The 21,134-nt window shown below is 40.7% G+C and overlaps 1 protein-coding gene across 7 annotated transcripts; it reads right to left on the bottom strand.

Moving 5' to 3' along the window:
* Positions 1 to 243: 243 nt before the first annotated feature.
* Positions 244 to 16,421, bottom strand: CD1A (CD1a molecule). 7 transcript variants are annotated; one of them, XM_045399776.3, is made up of 6 exons: positions 16,362 to 16,421; positions 3,193 to 3,459; positions 2,240 to 2,501; positions 1,437 to 1,715; positions 991 to 1,081; positions 244 to 821 (listed from the first exon to the last, which is right to left on the bottom strand). In XM_045399776.3, exons 1-6 carry the CDS (start codon positions 16,380 to 16,382, stop codon positions 812 to 814), a joined length of 930 nt encoding a protein of 309 aa, XP_045255711.2. In that variant the 5' UTR covers positions 16,383 to 16,421; the 3' UTR covers positions 244 to 811. The 7 variants fall into 7 exon arrangements, with proteins under 7 accessions (XP_045255711.2, XP_045255702.2, XP_045255721.2 ...); XM_045399767.3 differs by having other exon boundaries at positions 2,240 to 2,518; XM_045399786.3 differs by lacking the exon at positions 16,362 to 16,421 and adding an exon at positions 15,892 to 16,019.
* Positions 16,422 to 21,134: the final 4,713 nt, after the last annotated feature.

Consider the following 21,134-nt stretch of genomic DNA (forward strand, 5'->3'; position numbering starts at 1 on the left):
ATCCTGCCTTGCATAACTGCAACACTAATTTAACTCGAATAACTCTCTATAGTTGAATGATAGGAGTAGTAAGAGACAAAATTGTGTTTCTCCTCTGGAGCTCAGAGAACAAACTATAGAACTAGGAATGTGTAAAATTTCCTCCAACCAAGAAGGCCTTTAACCAGAAGAGTATCAAATGTCTCAAGTACTTCAAAAGCACCAGGAAGGAAAAGAATAAGAAAAGACTACAAATTTGGCATAAATTCAACACAGAGTTTTATTGAGAACATGTTTCATGAAAGCAAGATCCTTTACCAGGTATGCATATATTAAAAACACACATACTTTGCATTGAAGGAGTAGAAAAATTAGAAGGAAAAGGGGGACCTAAATAGCTGCAACGAAGGAGAGGAAGTGAGGAGTACAGTTAGCAAAGTACGGCTGAAATGTGGTGGGAGTTCAGACCAGGAAGAGACCGTTTCCCACTTGTGAGTCAGGGAAGGCCCTCGGGAATAAGGACATATATAACAAGCCTGATGATCCATTAATAGTTGAACACGTGAAGATTGCTAGGATCCCATTGCATTTGGAGATAAAATTTGAATTTTAAAGTCCCAGAACCCAGGTCAGAACAACAAATCCTGCAAAACTAAATTGAGCTTATATTGACAAATGATCATTAATCAGAAACAAGCAAAACTGACAAAAGCTTTACAAGGAGAGTTAGAGGACGTCATCACCATGATGTGTTCAGGTGTATCCTGAGCTGTTGAACTGCTGGTCTCTCACCCCAAAAGGAGAAGGGTGACAAGGAGGATCATGGTGTGTCTTAACGGAAACTGGATGAAAACAGAGATAGAAGTCACTCTGAATAAGGTGGAGCTAAGAATTGAGGAGTAAGAGGGAAGGGGACTGGGGAGAGAAGAACTGAGGAGAGAGAAACAAAAACCATGGGAAGACAAGTGGGGTAGGAAATAAGAGTAGGAAAGACACATGCAAAGAACTCACCAGCGTTTCCTGAACCAAAGCGCAAGACCTATCAGAAGCAGCAAAGGCACTATCACCGCCAAGATGATCAAGCCCATGGAACTGTGATGTTCTGTGAATTTGGGGAGACACCAAGGATGTTATAATCCACCCCATTTTACCTCACCACTCCCTGTTTCACTGCATTCCCTTGGCTTCTTTTTTTCATCTGGGTATCCAACTTCCCAATCTCCTTCCTTTTTTTGTTTTTCTCTCATCCCTGCTCAGAGATGGATTCTTCATCTTATCCTCAGCATCCTCCTGCATCTACAGTGCCCTCATTTTCAATACTTCCATTTCTTAGCTTACCTAGTTTTATTCATGTTGGGGCTATAATCCCTAAAATCCTAAAATTTTCAGCTTGCCCTCCCTCTATGCCTGAGGACCACCCCTTGGCATTTCCAGCCTGGGCCCCAGCTCTTTCTCACCCCAGTAGAGGATGATGTCCTGGCCCTCTAGACTGCTGTGCTTCACCCGACAGGACAGGTCAGCTGCCTCCCCAGCGGCCACCTCCTGGGTTGCTCGGAGATACCATGTCCCGTCAGCATTGGGCAGGATGTCCCCTCGCTGAGTGCCCTGCTGCTCCTGCTCACCCCGCATCCACATCACCCACACAGGTTTTGGGTAGAATCCTGAGACATGGCACACAAGCTGCAGACGGCCAGGGCCAGGACTGAGGCCACGGGACAGCCAGGCCTCGGGCTTCACTGCAAAGGACAGAAAAGATATTCAAATACAGACTTGGAGTTTCATATCTCCACAGTAGTTTAGAAGTTTAGATAGACACATCGTTCCCATTTCTTTTTTTTTTTTTTTTTTTTTTTTTTTTTTTTTTTTTTGAGACAGGGTCTCACTCTGTCACTATGCTGCAGTGCAGTGGCATAATTATAATTATAGCACACTGTAACCTCAAACTCTTGGGCTCAAGCAATCCTCCTGCCTCAGCCTCTTAAGTAACTGGGACTACAGGTGTGTGCTACCATGACTGGCTAACTTATTTTTATTTTTTAGAGACAGGGGTCTCACTATGTTGCTCAGGCTGGTCTGGGACTCCTGCCCTTAAGCGGTCCTCCAGCCTCAGATTCCCAAAGCACTGGGATTACAGATGTGAGCCACTGTACTCAGCCTTTCCCACTTCTGGGTGGCTCTTCCTTATTCCAAATTGGAAGGGGGTGGTGGAAGGGTATGATTTTGAAATCAAAAGTTCTTGGAGGGAGGGTGCAGGACTGACCTTGCCTCTGGAGATGTGCCTTTCCGGCATCAAGAAGACCCAAGATGAGACGTGGGCAGGTGTCACTGAGGAGACTGTGTATTATGTCATTTTGATGCTGATTCCGATTTATCACTTTGCAGAGACGCTTGGCCATATTCCCAGCCACTGGAGATGGCAACCATGAATTGTTCTGGAAGCTCATGAAATCTGATCCTTGATAAGCTAACCGAAGGAAGCTTCCTGAGAACTTTCCAGAATGCAGTTCACAGCCTCCTGTCACCTGTATCTCAAAAGGATCTGGGGTTATGAAATATGGGAAAGAGGGAGAAAAAAATAGAAAATGAAATGAGTAGAAGCAAAGATTGTAGGAGCAGAAGCAAAGATTGCAGAAGCAGAAGGGGGAAGTTTGCAGGGTTTGACATAATGGAATAAAATTTGGTTTGGTCAGGGATTCAGAGAAAGAGGAATTGGTGGAAGCTGTAGGTGGAGGAAAAGATTAGTAACGTATGGAAGAGGGCAGATTGGTCAAAGAAAGTGATGTGAATGCTGTGGGTGAGGAAGGACTTGGTGTAAGAGAACTGGGATTACAACAACTTAAGTTGAATGGAATGCAATGGGTTACAATTGAGTATATATAGAGAGACTGCTGAAGAGAATGAATGAGAAAGTGAGAAAGCAGAAGGTATCTGGTTGTAGGGCAGGAAGAAGGGTGGCCATAGGATACCTGTAAGAAAAGGTAATAATGCATAACCCTGCAGTCAATAACAGAGGAGTTCATAAGTAGCAGAAGTGTTTGAAGAATTAGGATCTGGATAAGAGCCCTTGCCCAAAAGTATCCAATTGTAGTTTTATGGTGGAAAGAATAGAACAAGATACAGAAGAGAGTCAGGCTGTTTCCTACAGGAATAAGAAACATTGAGACATTCCCTGTCTCCCACCTCCCCACTCCCCATGGAGGAAACTGAACTCACACTCAAACTGCAATTCACGGGAGTATCTACGCATTCCCTCAAGGAACCGAACGCAGCATATATGCAATAACATTTCCAGTTCCTTCCACTCCTTGTTGCTGAAGTTTCCCCTGGACCAGGGCCACAGGAAAATGATGGTGCTGCAATTTCTGTCCGAAGTGTGGGTCTGCAAATGACCCAGATAACCTGAGACCAGATTTCGTTTCCAGGAATGGTTATTAAAGGATGAGATCCGGATGACATGGAAGGAGACAGGCTCCTTGAGCCCTGTGGCAAAAGAACAAATAGAATGGCGAGAAAGAAATTGAGAAAGAGAATGGAGAGAGGCCAGAGTGGGGGAACTCAGAATCTGGAGAAAAGGGGATCCATCATGGTCTTAGCAGACGTTTGCTTGCCACAGAGCCCCATGACTTATCAACCACCTTCATCAGAGCTCGGGGACTTGGAGTCATGGACAGTCAGAATGGAACCAGCCTGGCACTCTCACTTTCCAGGTATATGCTAGGGAAAGCACACACACATATACACACACATACACACATGTGCACACACACAAACACACACACACAGACTTTCATCCACCCAACTGGGCAGTTGTCAGAGTTCTTACCGTCTGCATTGCCACCACCTGGGAGAACAGCTAGCAATGGAAGTAGTAAAAACAGCATGTCATTTGCAGATGTTATTTCCTTCTCTCAGAAAAAATGGTCTTTGATTTCTGTTCCAAACAAACCTACCCCCACGATATCTCTATTCTGACTTCTTTCTGCAACCAACAGACAAACCTCCCCTGACTGCAACAAAATTCACTCCAAAAACCCTGAGACGCCTGTTCAGTCTCTCATTTCCCTCTGGTTCTGACTCTCCTCTCTAGTTTCCAACTTCTCTCCTTGTCACCAACTTCCAACTTATTCACCTTCCCCTAATTCAACTGCTATGGAACAAGTCTGTCGTGGCAATGAAAAGCCACTTAACCACTAAGGACCTTTTTTTTCCTCAATCATACAATAAGAGCATAAAACTAAATGGCTCCCAGAGTGCCGCCCAATGTTCCCATGTCCCTGCTGTTTTTGATCACTCTGTCCTTTTCAGTATTTTCCCATGCATTTTCTTCCCATCTCGTCACCCCCTTACTACGTTCTCATTTCTGATTTAACATTGATTGATTTGCTTTGTCAGAGTCTCCTATGACTGCCCTGTGTGACAGTATAAACTAACACCTTTTCTCCATTATTCTTAGAGAAGAGCCAGTAACCATCACACACACCCAAAAAAAACAAGAACACTAAAATATATAAAGAAAATTTCCTCTGTTTGATTTTCATTGATATACATTCACTCACCCAACAGACTCTCTCAGCACCTGCCTGGAGTCAAGCATCTTGGTACTTAAGAATATGCAGTGGTTGACAACACAATCACTTTATTGAAGGAGTTTTTACTCTACTTAGGGAGAAAAACACAAGAACTATAAATCTTGGTGTACTGAGTTTCATTATACTGTATACACTCTCTGGATAAAAAGGAGGCCTGCTTGAAATAATATTTTCTAAAATGGGGACTCCTAACTAAAGTTTGCCAGCCCAGAATTTTGACTTCAATGGTTGACTTGGATATTAGTTCCATGCCGTTATCACACTGTATCCCCACTTAACAGAGTACCTCGCAAGTGGTAGGTGCTTAGTGAATATTTGTCAAATGAATGAATAAATTCAGCCAATACATCCATTTTTTAATTATGGAGGAGATATTCAACATGAAACTTTTTAAAGATATCATAAAAGTTACTTGTAACCCTACATAGTGAGATGAGAATCTCATACACTTTTATTAAGGATAAAAGTACAAGCTACTGCCATGAGGTTTACATAAAGGATCCTGCTATAAATTTCCTATTACTTATAAGAAACTAGTCAGAACTTGTGAGCAGTGAAGTTAATGGAATATTCCAAAGTCTGTATCCCAGGATCCCTTTTTATTAGTCCTACTTGGATGTTTCAGGGTGGTTTTGTGATAAACGAGTCTTTGCTGGACAGATTTACATTCCTCTTTTATGCTGCTTCTTACTGTTCAAGGACTTCTAAATATATGTTTGTGCTTTGTAGGTATCATCCATATAAATGTGTTTGGGCTATTTACTTTATTGTTTGGTTTTCAAAATAATTATCTGAAGCCAATTTAGGGGAAAAATTTTTTTTTTCTCGAGATAGGGTTTCACTCTGTTATTCAAGCTGGAGTGCAATGGAATGATAGTAGCTCACTGTAACCTCAAACTCCTGGCCTCAAGCAATCCTCCTGAGTCAGCCTCCCAAAGTGCTGGGATTATTGGTAAGAGCCACCAGGCATGGCCTGCAAATAATTTTTGTTTGTTTGTTTGTTTTTTGTTTTGTTTTGAGACACAGTCTCACTCTGTCACAATTTTTTGAAGCCGGACCATCAAAATCACAACTTGAATTTACCAAAGAACTGAAATATCAGGGCATGCAGTTAACCCAAAATATAAAGAAAGACAGACTCCTCCAAGGACGGAAGGAATGCAAACCCTTGTTTACTTGGGACAGATGCCAGACACTATAGAAGCCAGTAAGAAGAAAAATTCAGCTACAATTTTAAACAAATTAGTAAAGGCTAGCATGAGTATATAGAAGCCCTGGGAGTCATAGAAACAGGAAATTTCACATCAGTCTCTAAGCCCTTTTCCGTAAACCTCATCAGGGTCTTCTGAAAGATTAGGGTCAGAGATGTAGACCACATAAATCCTCTCTCATGATGCGGGCCTGAGGAATGAGAACAGCTACTACATGGGAAAGGTAGTAAGTCCCAACCAGACCTCTCTCCTCTATTGTAAGAAAGAAAGAAAAAAAAAAACCTGGCCAGGTGCAATGGGTCACACCTGTAATTCTAGCACTTTGGGAGGCCAAGGTGGGCATCACAAGGCCAGGAGTTTGAGACCAACCTGGTCAACATGGTGAAACCCCGTCTGTACTAATAATACAAAAAATTAGCCAGGTGTGGTGGTGCACACCTGTAGTCTCAGCTACTTGAATCCAGGAGGCAGAGGTTGCAGTGAGCCGAGATCATGCTACTGCATTCCAGCCTGGGCAACAGAGCAAGATTCAGCCCAAGATGGCCAAATAGGAACAGCTCCAGCCTCCAGCTCCCAGCATGAGTGACACAGAAGATGGGTGATTTCTGCATTTTCAAATGAGGTACTGGGTTCATCTCACTGGGTCATGTCGGACAGGTGGCGCTGGTCCGCAGGTGCAGCCTGACCAACGAGAGCTGAAGCAGAGTGAGGCATTGCCTCGCCTGCGAAGCACAAGGGAGAAGGAAATTCCTTTTCCTAGCCAAAGGAAATTGAGACACACAACACCTAGAATATTGGGTAACTCCCACCCTAATACTGCGCTTTACCAAGGGTCTTAGCAAATGGCGCACCAGGAGATTATATCCCACACCTGGCCCAGAGGGTCCCACGCACAGGGAGCCTCCCTCATTGCTAGCACAGCAGTCTGAGATCTAACTGCAAGGTGACAGCGAGGATGGGGTGGGGCGCCCGCCATTGCTGAGGCTTAAGTAGGTAAACAAAGCCGCCAGGACACTCAAATTGGGTGGAGCCCACCACAGCACAAGGAGGCTGGCCTGTCTCTGTAACTCCTCCTCTCGGACAGGTCATAGCTAAACAAAAAGCAGCAGAAACCTCGGGAGAGGTAAATGCCCCCATATGGCAGCTTTGAAGAGAGCAGTGGATCTCCCAGCATGAAGATTAAGATCTGAGAATGGACAGATTGCCTGCTCAAGTGAGTCCCTGACCCGTGAGTAGCCTAACTGGGAGACATCCCCCACTAGGTGCAGACCAACACCTCACACCTCACATGGTGGGGTACACCCCTGAGACAAAGCTTCCAGAGCAAGAATCAGACAGCAACACTCGCTATTCAGCAATAGTCTATTTTCTGCAGACTTTGCTGCTGATACCCAGGCAAACAGGGTCTGGAGTGGACCTCAAGCAATCTCCAACAGACCTACAGCTGAGGGTCCTGACTGTTAGAAGGAAAACTAACAAACAGAAAGGACACCCACAACAAAACCCATCAACAAAGATTAAAGGCAGATAAAACCACAGAGATGGGGAAAAAGCAGTGCAGAAAAGCTGGAAATTCAAAAAATCAGAGCACATCTCCCCCTCCAAAGGAACGCAGCTCATCGCCAGCAACAGAACAAAGCTGGACGGAGAATCACTCTGACGAGTCGAGAGAAGAAGGCTTCAGTCGATCAAACTTCTCAGAGCTAAAGGAGGAACTATGTAACCAGTGCAAAGAAACTAAAAACCTTGAAAAAAGACTTGACAAATGGCTAACTAGAATAACCAAAGTAGAGAAGTCCTTAAAAGAACTGATAGAGATGAAAACCATAACACGAGAACTACACAACAAATGTACAAGCTTCAGTAACCCACTCGATCATCTGGAAGAAAGAGTATCAGCGATTGAAGATCAAATGAATGAAATGAAATGAGAAGAGAAGTGTAGAGAAAAAGGAGTAAAAAGAAATGAACAAAGCCTCCAAGAAATATGGGATCATGCGGAAAGACCAAATATACGTCTGATTGGGGTGCCTGAAACTGACGGGGAAAATGGAACCAACTTGGAAAACTCTCTGCAGGATATCATCTAGGAGAATTTCCCCAACCTAGTAAGGCAGGCCAACATTCAAATTCAGGAAATACAGAGAATGCCACAAAGATACTCCTCAAGAACAGCAACTCCAAGACACAATTGTCAGATTCACCAAAGTTGAAATGAAGGAAAAAAAGTTAAGGGCAGCCAGAGAGAAAGGTCGGGTTACTCACAAAGGGAATCCCATCAGACTAACAACAGATCTCTCAGCAGAAACTCTCCAAGCCAGAAGAGGGTGAGGGCCAATATTCAACATTCTTAAAGAAAAGAATTTTCAACCCAGAATTTCATTTCCAGCCAACTAAGTTTCATAAGTGAAGGAGAAATAAAATCCTTTACAGATAAGCAAATGCTTAGAGATTTTGTCACCACCAGGCCTGCCCTAAAAGAGATCCTGAAGGAAGCACTAAACATGGAAAGGAACAACCAGTACCAGTCATCGCAAAAACATGTCAAAATGTAAAGTCCATCGATGCTAGGAAGAAACTGCATCAACTAGCAAGCAAAATTACCACCTAATATCATAATGACAGGATCAAGTTCACACATAACAATCTTAACCTTAAATGTAAATGGACTAAATGCTCCAATTAAAAGACAAAGACTGGCAAATTGGATAAAGAGTCAAGACCCATCAGTTTGCTGTAATCAGGAGACCCATCTCACATGCAGAGACATACATAGGCTCAAAATAAAGGGATGAAGGAAGATCTACCAAGCAAATGGAAAACTAAAAAAAGCAGGGGTTGCAAACCTAGTCTCTGATAAAACAGACTTTAAACCATCAAAGATCAAAAGAGACAAAGAAGGCCACTGCATAGTGGCAAAGGGATCAATTCATCAGGAAGAGCAAACTATCCTAAATATATATGCACCCAATACAGGAGCACCCAGATTCATAAAGCAAGTCCTTAGAGACTTACAAAGAGACGTAGACTTACATACAATAATAATGGGAGACTTCAACACCCCACTATCAACATTAGATAGATCAACGAGACAGAAAGTCAACAAGGATTTCCAGGAATTGAACTCAACTCTGCACCAAGCGGACCTAATAGACATCTACCGAACTCTCCATCCCAAATCAACAGAATATACATTCTTCTCAGCACCACATCGCACTTATTCCAAAATTGACCACATAGTTGGAAGTAAAGCACTCCTCACCAAAAGTAAAGGAACAGAAATTATAACAAACTGTCTCTTAGACACAATGCAATCAAACTAGAACTCAGGAATAAGAAACTCAATCAAAACTGCTCAACTACATGGAAACTGAACAACCTACTCCTGAATGACTATTGGGTACATAACAAATGGAAGGCAGAAATAAAGATGTTCTATGAAACCAATGAGAACAAAGATACAACATACCAGAATCTCTGGGACATATTTAAAGCAGTGTGTGGAGGGAAATTTATAGCACTAAATGCCCACAAGAGAAAGCCGGAAAGATCTAAAATTGACACCCTAGCATCACAATTAAAAGAACTAGAAAAGCAAGAGCAAACACATTCAAAAGCTAGCAGAAGGCAAAAAAAAAAAAAAAAAAAAAAAAACTAAGATCAGAGCAGAACTGAAGGAGATAGAGACACAAAAATCCCTCCAAAAAATCAATGAATTCAGGAGCTGGTCTTTTGAAAAGATCAAAAAAATTGATAGATCACTAGCAAGACTAATAAAGAAGAAAACAGAGAAGAATCAAGTAGATGCAATAAAAAAATGATAAAGGAGATATCACCACCAAACCCACAGAAATACAAACTACCATCAGAGAATACTATAAATACCTCTATGCAAACAAACTAGAAAACCTAGAAGAAATGGATAATTTCCTGGACACATACACTCTCCCAAGACTAAACCAGGAAGAAGTTGAAATCCTGATTAGACCAATAGCAGGCTCTGAAATTGAGGCAATAATTAATAGCCTACCAACCAAAAAAAGTCCAGGACCAGACTGATTCACAGCCGAATTCTACCAGAGGTACAAGGAGGAGCTGGTACCATTTCTTCTGAAACTATTCCAATCAATAGAAAAAGAGGGAATCCTCCCTAACTCATTTTATGAGGCCAACATCATCCTGATACCAAAGCCTGACAGAGACACAACAAAAAAAAGAGAATTTTAGACCAATATCCCTGATGAACATCGATGAAAAAATCCTCAACAAAATACTGGCAAACCGAATCCAGCAGCACATCAAAAAGCTTATCCACCATGATCAAGTGGGCTTCATCTGTGGGATGCAAGGCTGGTTCAACATATGCAAATCGAAAAATGTAATCCAGCATATAAACAGAACCAAAGACAAAAATCACATGATTATCTTAATAGATGTAGAAAAGGCCTTTGAAAAAATTCAACAGCCCTTCATGCTAAAAACTCTCAATAAATTCGGTATTGATGGAACATATCTCAAAATAATAAGAGCTATTTATGACAAACACACAGCCAATATCATACTGAATGGGCAAAAACTGGAAGCATTCCCTTTGAAAACTGGCACAAGACAGGGATGCCCTCTCTCACCACTCCTATTCAACGTAGTGTTGGAAGTTCTGGCTAGGGCAATCAGGCAAGAGAAAGAAATCAAGGGTACTCAGTTAGGAAAAGAAGAAGACAAATTGTCCCTCTTTGCAGATGACATGATTGTATATTTAGAAAACCCCATTGTCTCACCCCAAAATCTCCTTAAGCTGATAAGCAACTTCAGCAAAGTCTCAGGATACACAATCAATGTGCAAAAATCACAAGCATTCTTATACACCAGTAACAGACAAACAGAGAGCCAAATCATAAATGAACTCCCATTCACAATAGCTTTAAAGAGAATAAAATACCTAGGAATCCAACTTACAAGAGATGTAAAGGACCTCTTCAAGGAGAACTACAAACCACTGCTCAGTGAAATAAAAGAGGACACAAACAAATGGAAGAACATATCATGCTCATGGATAGGAAGAATGAATATTGTGAAAATGGCCATACTGCCCAAGGTAATTTATAGATTCAATGCCATCCCCATTACGCTACCAATGAGTTTCTTCACAGAATTGGAAAAAACTGCTTTAAAGTACATATGGAACCAAAAAAGCCCAAGACAACCTTAAGCCAAAAGAACAAAGCTGGAAGCATCACACTACCTGACTTCAAACTATACTACAAGGCTACAGTAAACAAAACAGCATGGTACTGGTACCAAAATAGAGATATGGACCAATGGAAAGGAACAGAGCCCTCAGAAATAATACCACACGTCTACAGCCATCTGATCTTTGACAAACCTGCCAAAACAAGAAATGGGGAAAGGATTCCCTATTTAATAAATGGTGCTGGGAAAATTGGCTAGCCATAAGTAGAAAGCTGAAACTGGATCCTTTCCTTACTCCTTATATGAAAATTAATTCACGATGGATTAGAGACTTAAATGTTAGACCAAAAACCATAAAAACCCAAAAGAAAACCTAGGGAATACCATTCAGGACATAGGCATGGGCAAGGACTTCATGTCTAAAACACCAAAAGCAACAGCAACAAAACCCAAAATTGACAAATGGGATGTAATTAAACTGAAGAGCTTCTGCACAGTAAAAGAAACTACCATCAGAGTGAACAGGCAACCTACAAAATAGGAGAAAATTTTTGCAATCTACTCATCTGACAAAGGGCTAATATCCAGAACCTATAAAGAACTCAAACAAATTTACAAGAAAAAAGCAAACAACCCCATCAAAAAGTGGGCAAAGGATATGAACAGACACTTCCCATAAGATATTCATACAGCCAACAGACACATGAAAAAACGCTCATCATCACTCGCCATCAGAGAAATGCAAATCAAAACCACAATGAGATACCATCTCACACCAGTTACAATGGCAGTCATTAGAAAATCAGGAAACAACAGGTACTGGAGAGGATGTGGAGAAATAGGGACACTTTTACACTGTAGGTGGGACTGTAAACTAGTTCAACCATTGTGGAAAACAGTGTGGCGATTCCTCAAGGATCTAGAACTAGAAATGCCATTTGACCCAGCCATCCCATTACTGGGGATATACCCAAAGGATTATAAATCATGCTGCTATAAAGATACATGCACGCATATGTTCATTGCGGCACTATTCACAATAGCGAAGACTTGGAATCAACCCAAATGTCCATCAGTCACAGACTGGATTAAGAAAATGTGGCACCTATACACCATGGAATACTATGCAGCCATAAAAAAGGATGAGTTCCTGTCCTTTGTAGGGACATGGATGCAGCTGGAAACCATCATTCTCAGCAAACTATCGCAAGAACAGAAAAGCAAATACCGCATGTTCTCACTCATAGGTGGGAACTGAACAATGAGATCTCTTGGACACAGGAAGGGGAACATCACACATCGGGTCCTATTGTCGGGAGGGGTAGTGGGGAGGGATAGCATTATGAGATACACTTAATGTAAATGACGAGTTAATGGGTGCAGCACACCAACATGGCACATGTATACCTATGTAACAAACCTGCACGTTGTACACATGTACCCTAGGACTTAAAGTATAATTAAAAAAAAAAAAAAAAAGAGCCCTTACCTGCCGGGGAAAGGGCAGAAAGCTCTGCTGCCTTCAGGCACAGGTGAAAACCCACTGCAACTGAGGAGGAGAAAAACAACAGGAAGGAACAAGAAAACATCCTGGTTCCAGACTATTAGAGGTCCCAAACTGCTGGAAGAAAGGCAGGAACACTTACATGACAAAAGTTCAAAAAATTCGAAAACAACTGACCTGCCTAAGAATGAGACTGCACCAGAACAAAAGATAGTGCTCCTACTCCTTCTCCCAAGCAGTATCATAAGTATCAATTCCGAGAGTAGTCTGCAGCTAGAAGAATGGAAAGCATGGTGGTGGGTCCTCTAGAGATACTTCACAAAGGAAACACCAAAACCTGAGAATGGAGACATTAACAAAACCTGGCAAACCAGCCCCACCCTACGAACAGAGTAATATAGAAGAACTTGAAGACTATTGTAGCAACAGCAAAACGCAAACCCAGTTAGCTCCAGACTAGATTGAGTCAAACCCTCACACTGCAGTTCACTCTTGAGTAACATGGGTTTCAACTGTGTGGGTTTACTTATACATGGATTTTCTTCTGAGTCTGCCACCAGTAAGACAAGGCAACTCCTTTTCCTCCTCCTCTTCTGCCCACTGTACATGAAGACAATGAAGATGAACACGTGATGATCCACTTAATAAATAGATACATTTTCTCTCCCTTCTGATTTTGTTAAAAATATTTGCTTTCCTCTTGCTTACTTCATTATGAGAATGTCATCTATAATACATATAACATACAAAATATGTGTTCGTCAACTGTTTTTGTTAGCAGTAAGGCTTCCAGTCAATAGTAGGCTATTAATAGTTAAGATTTCAAAAAGTCAAAAGTTATACATGGATTTTTGACTGCATGGGGCCGTCATCACTCCTAACCCCCGTTATTCAAGGGTCAACTGTACAAGTTTAGCAAGCTTAGCCTGATTTCTCATATGGAATGGCTCCTGGGAAAACCTTAGAGATACAGGGACTGTAATCCTTAAAAAGCTCTTCTAAAACTTTATGAGGCTTCTCCCTCACTCAAATGAAATAGAGCTGCAGGGACAGCAGACTTCACGCCAAGGTAACAAAATGAGGGCACTAAAGCCAGCATACACACACAAATGTTTTGCAAGTTAATGCAAAGAATAGAGAATGAAAACATGAGGGAGATGGGAAGAGAGGAACAACACTGGGCTGATCAGGCAAAAGACATCCTCATGACTCAGACCAAGGTGAAAGATGGCAGAAATGGTTGGGGAAGGCTGAGCTATCCAGGGTCCTAGGATGGAAAGTCTGAGAGAGGCAAGATTCTCTGAAGGTTGTAAAGAGGCAGAGTCAGGATCATCCTCCAAATAGTGAGTTAATGAGTGTATTGTATATCCCGGGCTTGCTTCATGGGGCATGCAACCAATGCAGCAGCATAGTTGATGCCCTATGATCATCATCTTTAAATTCTTCATAATTTTATCTTAATGTGTGTTTTATAAATGAAGTCAAATAAGCCAAAAAGAACTTGTGTGAGGGCTTCTCAACTGACATATGGTCTTGGCTCCCATCACTTCACCTCCCCAGCACTGATTCTCCACCATCTGCTCCCCCCTGTCTGGGGCCACAGGCAATTCCTGCCTTCCTGTCCACCACCACCCTGCCACTCTCTGCCCATACAGCCATCTGATCTCATCGGCAGAGGAGGCCCCTTCTGCCATCATCTTTCACAAGTACCTTGCTTCTGGCAGGGACACAAGGAGAATAAGATTTGGGGGCATGCATCCCACAGTATCTGCACAGAGCTTGGCTTTAGCCCCATCCCCACCCAGGCTGCACCACAGAGTGTTTTGAGACAGCTCAGGACAACCTGCTATCCCTTGATCCAATAATCAAGTGCATCTCCATACAGTGGTTGCAATTTCATGGTGGTCACCCATCTGTAGAGGGTTGGAGTGGCCACGGTGGGAAGGGGAGACTGACTTCCTCTTCCCAGCAAGAGGAACCCAGCAGCCAGTGGGCAACTTGCATGGGCTCAGAGTCATGGAGTGGGGCCCCCGGGCACCTAAGAGCCCCTGTGTTCACTCTGTGAGTATCCCTGTGCCCAAGGGGTACAACATTAGCAAATTAAACAAATAAACAAAAATAACAAAACAAAACACTATAACAGGTTGAGACAGAGAGAAAGAGACAGAAACTTCAGAAGGAATGAGAAAGTTTTATATTTTAATACTTTTAAAAGCACTCTTATCCTGCCTATTTGAATACAGACCTGCTATGTTCTGAATCTTTGTGTCTTCCCAAAATTCATATGTTGAAATTCTGACCCCTGATGTGATGTTAGTAGGAAGTGGGGCCTTTGGGAGGTGATTAGATTGAGATTGGAGCCCTCATGAATGTGATCAGTTCCCTTATAAGAGACCCAAGAGAGACCACTGACCCCTTCCACTATGTGAGGACACATCCAGAAAGTGTACTCTATGTACCAGAAAGCAAGTCTCCACTAGACACTCAATCTTCCTTGATCTTCCCAGCCTCTATAACTGTGAAAAATAAGTTTATGCTGTTTATAAGCCACCCAGTCTGTGGTATTCTGTTTTAGCAGCCTGAATGGAGAATGAAAGGGCCCCAGATTTTTATTCTTCACAACCCCACAAATTATGTGTCCTGCACCCTTGAGTATGGGGTCAGAAAAGCAAAGAGAAGTCAGTTTACATTTGATAAGGAAAAGAAAGAGAATTAACTAATTGAGAAATGGAGTTCTGGGACCAAAGGTTTGGGAGCTCATCAGAAACACCAGGGGCATAAAAGATGCTAAAGGAGGAAGAAGCGGTAGAAGAGGAAGTTGGGCACAGATTGGAAAGAGAAGTGGAGCCAAACCACAAGTTTCTCCACCCCAACTTTCTGTGGGCAGAGCTGATCTTTATCAGAGATGCAGGCAGTAGCTGGTGAGAGTCATAGTCCTACTGTGGGTCTGCAACTTTCCCAGCCAACTCCACTCCTGAGTGTGCACTCAGCTATGGTGGGTACAGGGCAGGATCTGAATGAGGGAACGGAAGGGAACAGGGCTTTTTGGAAGCTGTCTGGGGGTGCTGAGAAATTGAGGGTGGGGGCTGAGAAACAGCAGAATGCTAGGCAAAACTCAAGAGATAAGATAGGTGGGGAAGGTGACCAGGATCCGAGAAAATGAAAATAATTAAGAGAGGAGATGGCTATCACTGATCACTGATAATTTTGTGCTCCCTGGACACAGGAAACCCCAGAGAAGAAAACTAGGGTGAATAACATATACCCTGATTGGAACTCAATCAGACAGGTGTCCCAGCTATCCTAGGCAAGTCCAGTATTCTTCCCTTTGCCACCAAACCTTTCCCCAGGATCCACTTTCTTGAATCACTGGTGTTCACGCCAAAAGCATGTTCCTGTTCACTGTAACAGCTCTTACCTGTTGCTTCCCCAAAGCCGAACATGGCTTCTAAATTCTTCCTTCCCCAGTGAAGCTCTCCTCGGAACCCAGATATGAAAGCTCCCCTCCCGAGTGGTCTCATCTCATCTGACTTCCCCCTCTTCACTAACAGAAACCTCAATTTCCTGGCCAAAGAAACCACTGCCTCTCATAACCACAGACTTGTCATCTTCCCTCTCACTCTGCTTGAAGTTTTTTCCTTGCCATTCTGGCTTCTGGCAGGTCTCGCTTTATCTGCCTGTGTGCTGCTGGCCTCTCACAGCACATCTCTTGCAGTAAAAGGAGCTTTAGACTGAATCAAGATGAACCCCCACATGGAACTCCTGTTGGACATCTTGAATTGGAGAGATCCTTAACACTTTGGCCTCAGTTTCCTTATCTGTAAAATAACTAGATTGAAAGAACTGAATAGTCGCTAATGTCACCATGGCTTAGTCTTTGTGTCTTACCTTGCTCCTGTTCCTTCCCATACATGTGTTCTTCTTCCTCCATCTTTCTCACTCGTCTGTGTCTTCACTGTCATCCTCCCTTAGCCTTTATCTCAGCTCCGAGAGCCTCCTCTTCATTTTCTCATACTTCCTATCCATTCAATTTAACCTCAGTCCCTCCTCCTGGACTCGCTTTCCTAACTAAAGCATTGCCTTGTCAAATGACCCTTGGATTTCTGTGTGTAATACATAAAACAGCCAGGGATTCTGCCTGTGGAAAGACAGCACACTACATGACATGAAAAGACATACTAATACAAAACACCCAGAAATGCAAGATTGTTTTAAATAATTTTAAATGCATAAGCTACATTTACAATGAAATAAAGGAAGTCCTCTAAGGGGCAAAGTAAAGAAATGTAAACCTAGAGAGGCAAACAGGATCCATAACTGGACATATTAAGCATTGTCTTGTATAGATCCCTAGGAGTTTGGCTACTGTTAGTCACTTGAATCAGGAAACAAGGCCTTAGGATGAAAACAAAATGGTAATAAGAGTTGCAACTGAGGCTCCTGCTACATCTTCACTTCAGTGATAGAATGGACGAATAGACTAGAAAAATAAATCCATCCAATTTTATGGATTGGTTTTTCAGTTTTTCCCCTTCTGAGGATTGCTAATCACAGGTCTGAGTTTGAAGTTCAAAAGTATCTACTTGCATGAGCCTGAAATTCACAAGCTAAGAAATTAATTTTAAAAGTAATTCCAGGCTGGGCACAGTGGCTCACGCCTATAATCCCAGCACTTTGGGAGGCCAAGGTGGGTGGATCACTTGAGTTCAGGAGTTTCAGACCAGCCTGGCCAACATGGTGAAACTTCGTCACTACTGAAAAAACAAAATTAAGCTAGGTGTGGTTGCGCACAACTGTAATCTCAGCTACTCAGGAGACCGAGGCACGAGAATGTCTTGAGCCCAGGAGGCGGAGGTTGCTGTGAGCCGAGATCGCACCTCTGCACTCCAGCCTGGGAGACAGAGCAAGGCTCTGTCTCAAAACAAAACAAAACAAAACAAAACAAACATAATTCCAGGTGTGCCACCTGGTGGAAGTTAAAGCAAAGTTCATCTCAAGAGAACCACCCTCAATACAAGCTGCAAAGGGTATTGCACAAAAAGCCTTTCCTAAGATGAGGTCGCCATCCATAATTAGCACCGGGAGAAAGATTGCATGATGAAGGAAAGTTGGCAGACAGAATAAATAGTTTTGTTTCCCTAAGATATAACATATAGAGGAATTTATATTTTAAAACCTTAAAGTCAAAAGGTTTGAAAAAAGACATTATCAAAAAATACCAAGCATATTTTAAAGCAAACTAAACTTCTAAAAAGATAAACTCTAATTACTATAATTAAAATATCAATAAGTGGATTAAACAACAAAGATAAAAAGCAATTTAAAAATACTTATAAATTGAGAGAGCTGAAGAATTTCCTCTAATGCAATATAGAGATAAAGTGTTGAATATAAAAGAAGTTAAGATATATGAAAATTAGTATGAAATCCAGTATGAGCTCAATAGGAATTTCATTAAAAGACAAAACACATAATTGGAAGAGGAAATACTTAAAGAAAGCATGGCTGAAAATTTTCCAGAAGTAATGAAAGATGAATGTTTAGATTCAAAAAAGACAAAAGCACCAAAGCAGAATTAGTAAGTTTTTTAAATAATCTTTATTTTTCATAGTGACGAGTAAAACTTAAAGATGTAGATGACTCAGAACATAAGACAATAGAAAGCAAAGTTCCTTTTATTATATTTCAGTCATTATATTACAATTATAAACAATCAGTTGTCTACAAATATCAAGTGTTATGCTAAACACTTATATTACAAACAGTAGATAGATAAAAACTCAAACTCTACAGAAAGAAACCTGTAAATCAATCATAAATATAGAGTGTGATAATTCTCTCATGAGAGAAAGTATAGGGAAATGAACAAAGCTGATTAAATCTTTCTGCTCCATATTTTCACTGTTTGCGTGGCTTTGCGCACTCTGAGCACCAGACTTTTGGCTGCAATAAATTACCCTCTCTGTTTTCTAATATGTATAATCAATTCTGATTCTTTTCTTTAAGCCCAAAAGGAATATTATATTTTCCCCTCCTTTCACATGATTGCAGAAACAGTAACCAAAACCATGATACTGCTAGATTACTTATTTAAGTAAAGAATTTGAAGAACTATCACCTAAAATAATACTACCCTATTACTAAAATTATGCAATTTTTTTCTTTGTTTCTGTGTTTTGTTATATAGTGTTTATGTTATATAGTGTTTTTGTTTGTTTCTGTGTTTTGTTATATAGTGTTTATGTTTATGGGGCACATGAGGTATTTTAATGCAGACATATAATGTGTAATAATCACCTCAGAGTAAATGGAGTATCCAATACCTCAAGCATTTATGCTTTCTTTGTGTTACAAACAATCCAATTATACTCTTTTATTTTTAAATGTGCAATACATTATTGTTGGCTGTAGTCACCCTGTTGTGCTATCAAATACTAGTTCTTATTCAGTCTACCTAATTATATTTTTGTACCCACTAACAATCTCTACTTTCCCCCACTCCTATGACCATTTCCAGCCTCTAGTGACCATCATTCTACTGTCCATCTCCATAAGCTTAATTGTTTTAACTTTTTAGCTCCCAAAATAAGTGAGAACATACAATGTTTGTCTTTTTGTGTCTGGCTAATTTCTCTTAACATAATGCCCTCCAGTTCCATCTATGTTGTTGCAAATGACAAGATCTCATTTGTTATGGCTGAACAGTACTCCATTATGTATATGTACCACATTTTTTTTTATCCATTCATCTGTTGATGGACATTTAGACTGCTTTCAAATCTTGGCTATTGTGAATAGTGCTACAATAAAAATGGGAATGCAGATATCTCTTCAATATACTGATTTCCTTTCTTTTGGATATATACCTAGCAATGAGATTGCTGAATCATATGGTAGTTCTGTTTTTGGATTTTTGAGGAGCCTCCAAACTGTTCTCCACAGTGGTTGTACTAATTTACATTCCCTCCAACAGTGTCAGAAGGTCCCCTTTTCTCTACGTTCTTGCTAGCATTTGTTATTGCCTGTCTCTTATATAAAAGCTTCTTTAGCTGGGGTAACATGATATCTCAGTGTACTTTTGATTTGCATTTCTCTGAAGATCGATGATGATGAGCACTTTTTCATATACCTGTTTGCCATGTGTATGCCTTCTTTTGACAGATGTGTATTCAGATATTTTACCCATTTTTAATGGGATTATTATTTTTTTTCCTATTGAGTTGTTCGAGTTCCTTATATATTCTGGTTATTAATCCCTTGTCAGATGGATAGTTTGCAAATATTTTCTCCTATTCTCTGGGTTGTCTCTTCACTTTGCTGTTTCTTTGCTTTGCAGCTTTTTAACTTGGCATTATCCCACTTGTCCATTTTTGCTTGGTTGCCTGTGTTTTGGAGGTATTTTTCTCAAGAAATCTTCACCCAGTCCAGTGTTCTAGGGAGTTTTCCCAGTGTTTTCCTGTGGTAGTTCCATAGTTTGAGATCTTAGATTTAATTCTTCAATCCATTTTGATTTGATCTGTCTGTACGGTGAGAGATACAGGTCTAGTTTCATTCTTTTGCATGTGAATATCCAGTGCTCCCAGCACCATTTACTAAAAGGACTGTCCTTTCCTCAGTGTGTGTTTTTGGCACCTTTTTCAAAAATGCATTCACTGTAGATATATGAATTTATATCTGGGTTCTCCATTCTGTTCCATTGATTTATGTGTTTGTTTTTAGGCCATTGCCATGCTGTTTTGTTTACTATAGCTCTGTAGTATAATTTGAAGTCAGGTAATGTGATTCCTCTACTTTTGCACTTTTTGCTAAAGATAGCTTTGGCTTTTCTGCATCTTCTGTGGTATCATATAAATTTTAGGATTATTTTTTCTATTTCTGTGAAGAATGTCATCAGTATTTTAATAGAGATTGCTTTGAATCTGTAGGTTACTTTGGGTAGTATAGATGTTTTAATGGTATTGATTCTTCCATTCCACGAACATAGAATATCTTATTTGTGTGTGTCTACTTTAATTTCTTTCATCAATGTTTTATAGTTTTCATTGTAGAGATCAATTAACTTAATTCCTAGCTATTTTTTAGGAATTTTTTAGCTATTGTAAATGAGATCACCTTCTTGGTTTATATTTCCAATTGTTTTCTGTTGGCATATAGAAATGCTACCGATTTTTGTATGTTGGTTTTAGTATCCTACAACTTCACTGAATTTGTTTATCACTTCTAATCGTTTTTTGGCAAAATTTCTGGATTTTTCCAAATATAAAATCATAGCATTTGCATAAAAAGATAATTGGACTTCTTCCTTTCCAATTTGGATGCTCCTTATTTCCTTCTTTTTTCTGATTGCTTTAGCTAGGACTTTCAGTACTATGCTGAAAAACAGTAGTGAAAATGGGCATCCTTTTCTTGCTCCAGATCTTAGAGGAAAGGCTTTCAGCTTTTTCCTCATTCAGTATGATACTAGTTGTGGGTCTGTCATATATGGCTTTTATTTTGTTGAGGTTTGTTCCTTCTATACACAGTTTTTTGAGGGTTTTTATCATTAAGGAATCTTGCATTTTATCAAAGACTTTTCCAGCATCAACTGAAATGATCATATGATTTTTGTCCTTCATTCTATTGATATGATTAATGGATCAAACCAATTTATTTGCATATGTT

Source organism: Macaca fascicularis, chromosome 1, assembly GCF_037993035.2.
Source record: "Macaca fascicularis isolate 582-1 chromosome 1, T2T-MFA8v1.1".
Classification (NCBI taxonomy): domain Eukaryota; kingdom Metazoa; phylum Chordata; class Mammalia; order Primates; family Cercopithecidae; genus Macaca; species Macaca fascicularis.

What these genes read in the sequence shown, in the direction of transcription:
- CD1A (XM_005595550.5), bottom strand. Translation starts at nt 15,994, where the DNA reads ATGAGACCACTCGGGAGGGGAGCTTTCATATCTGGGTTCCGAGGAGAG. An exon ending in CGGCTTTGGGGAAGCAACAG is followed by an intron (nt 3,460 to 15,891) that starts GTAAGAGCTGTT and finishes CTTTTGCCACAG; the next exon opens with GGCTCAAGGAGCCTGTCTCC. An exon ending in GGCACATCTCCAGAGGCAAG is followed by an intron (nt 1,716 to 2,239) that starts GTCAGTCCTGCA and finishes TGTCCTTTGCAG; the next exon opens with TGAAGCCCGAGGCCTGGCTG.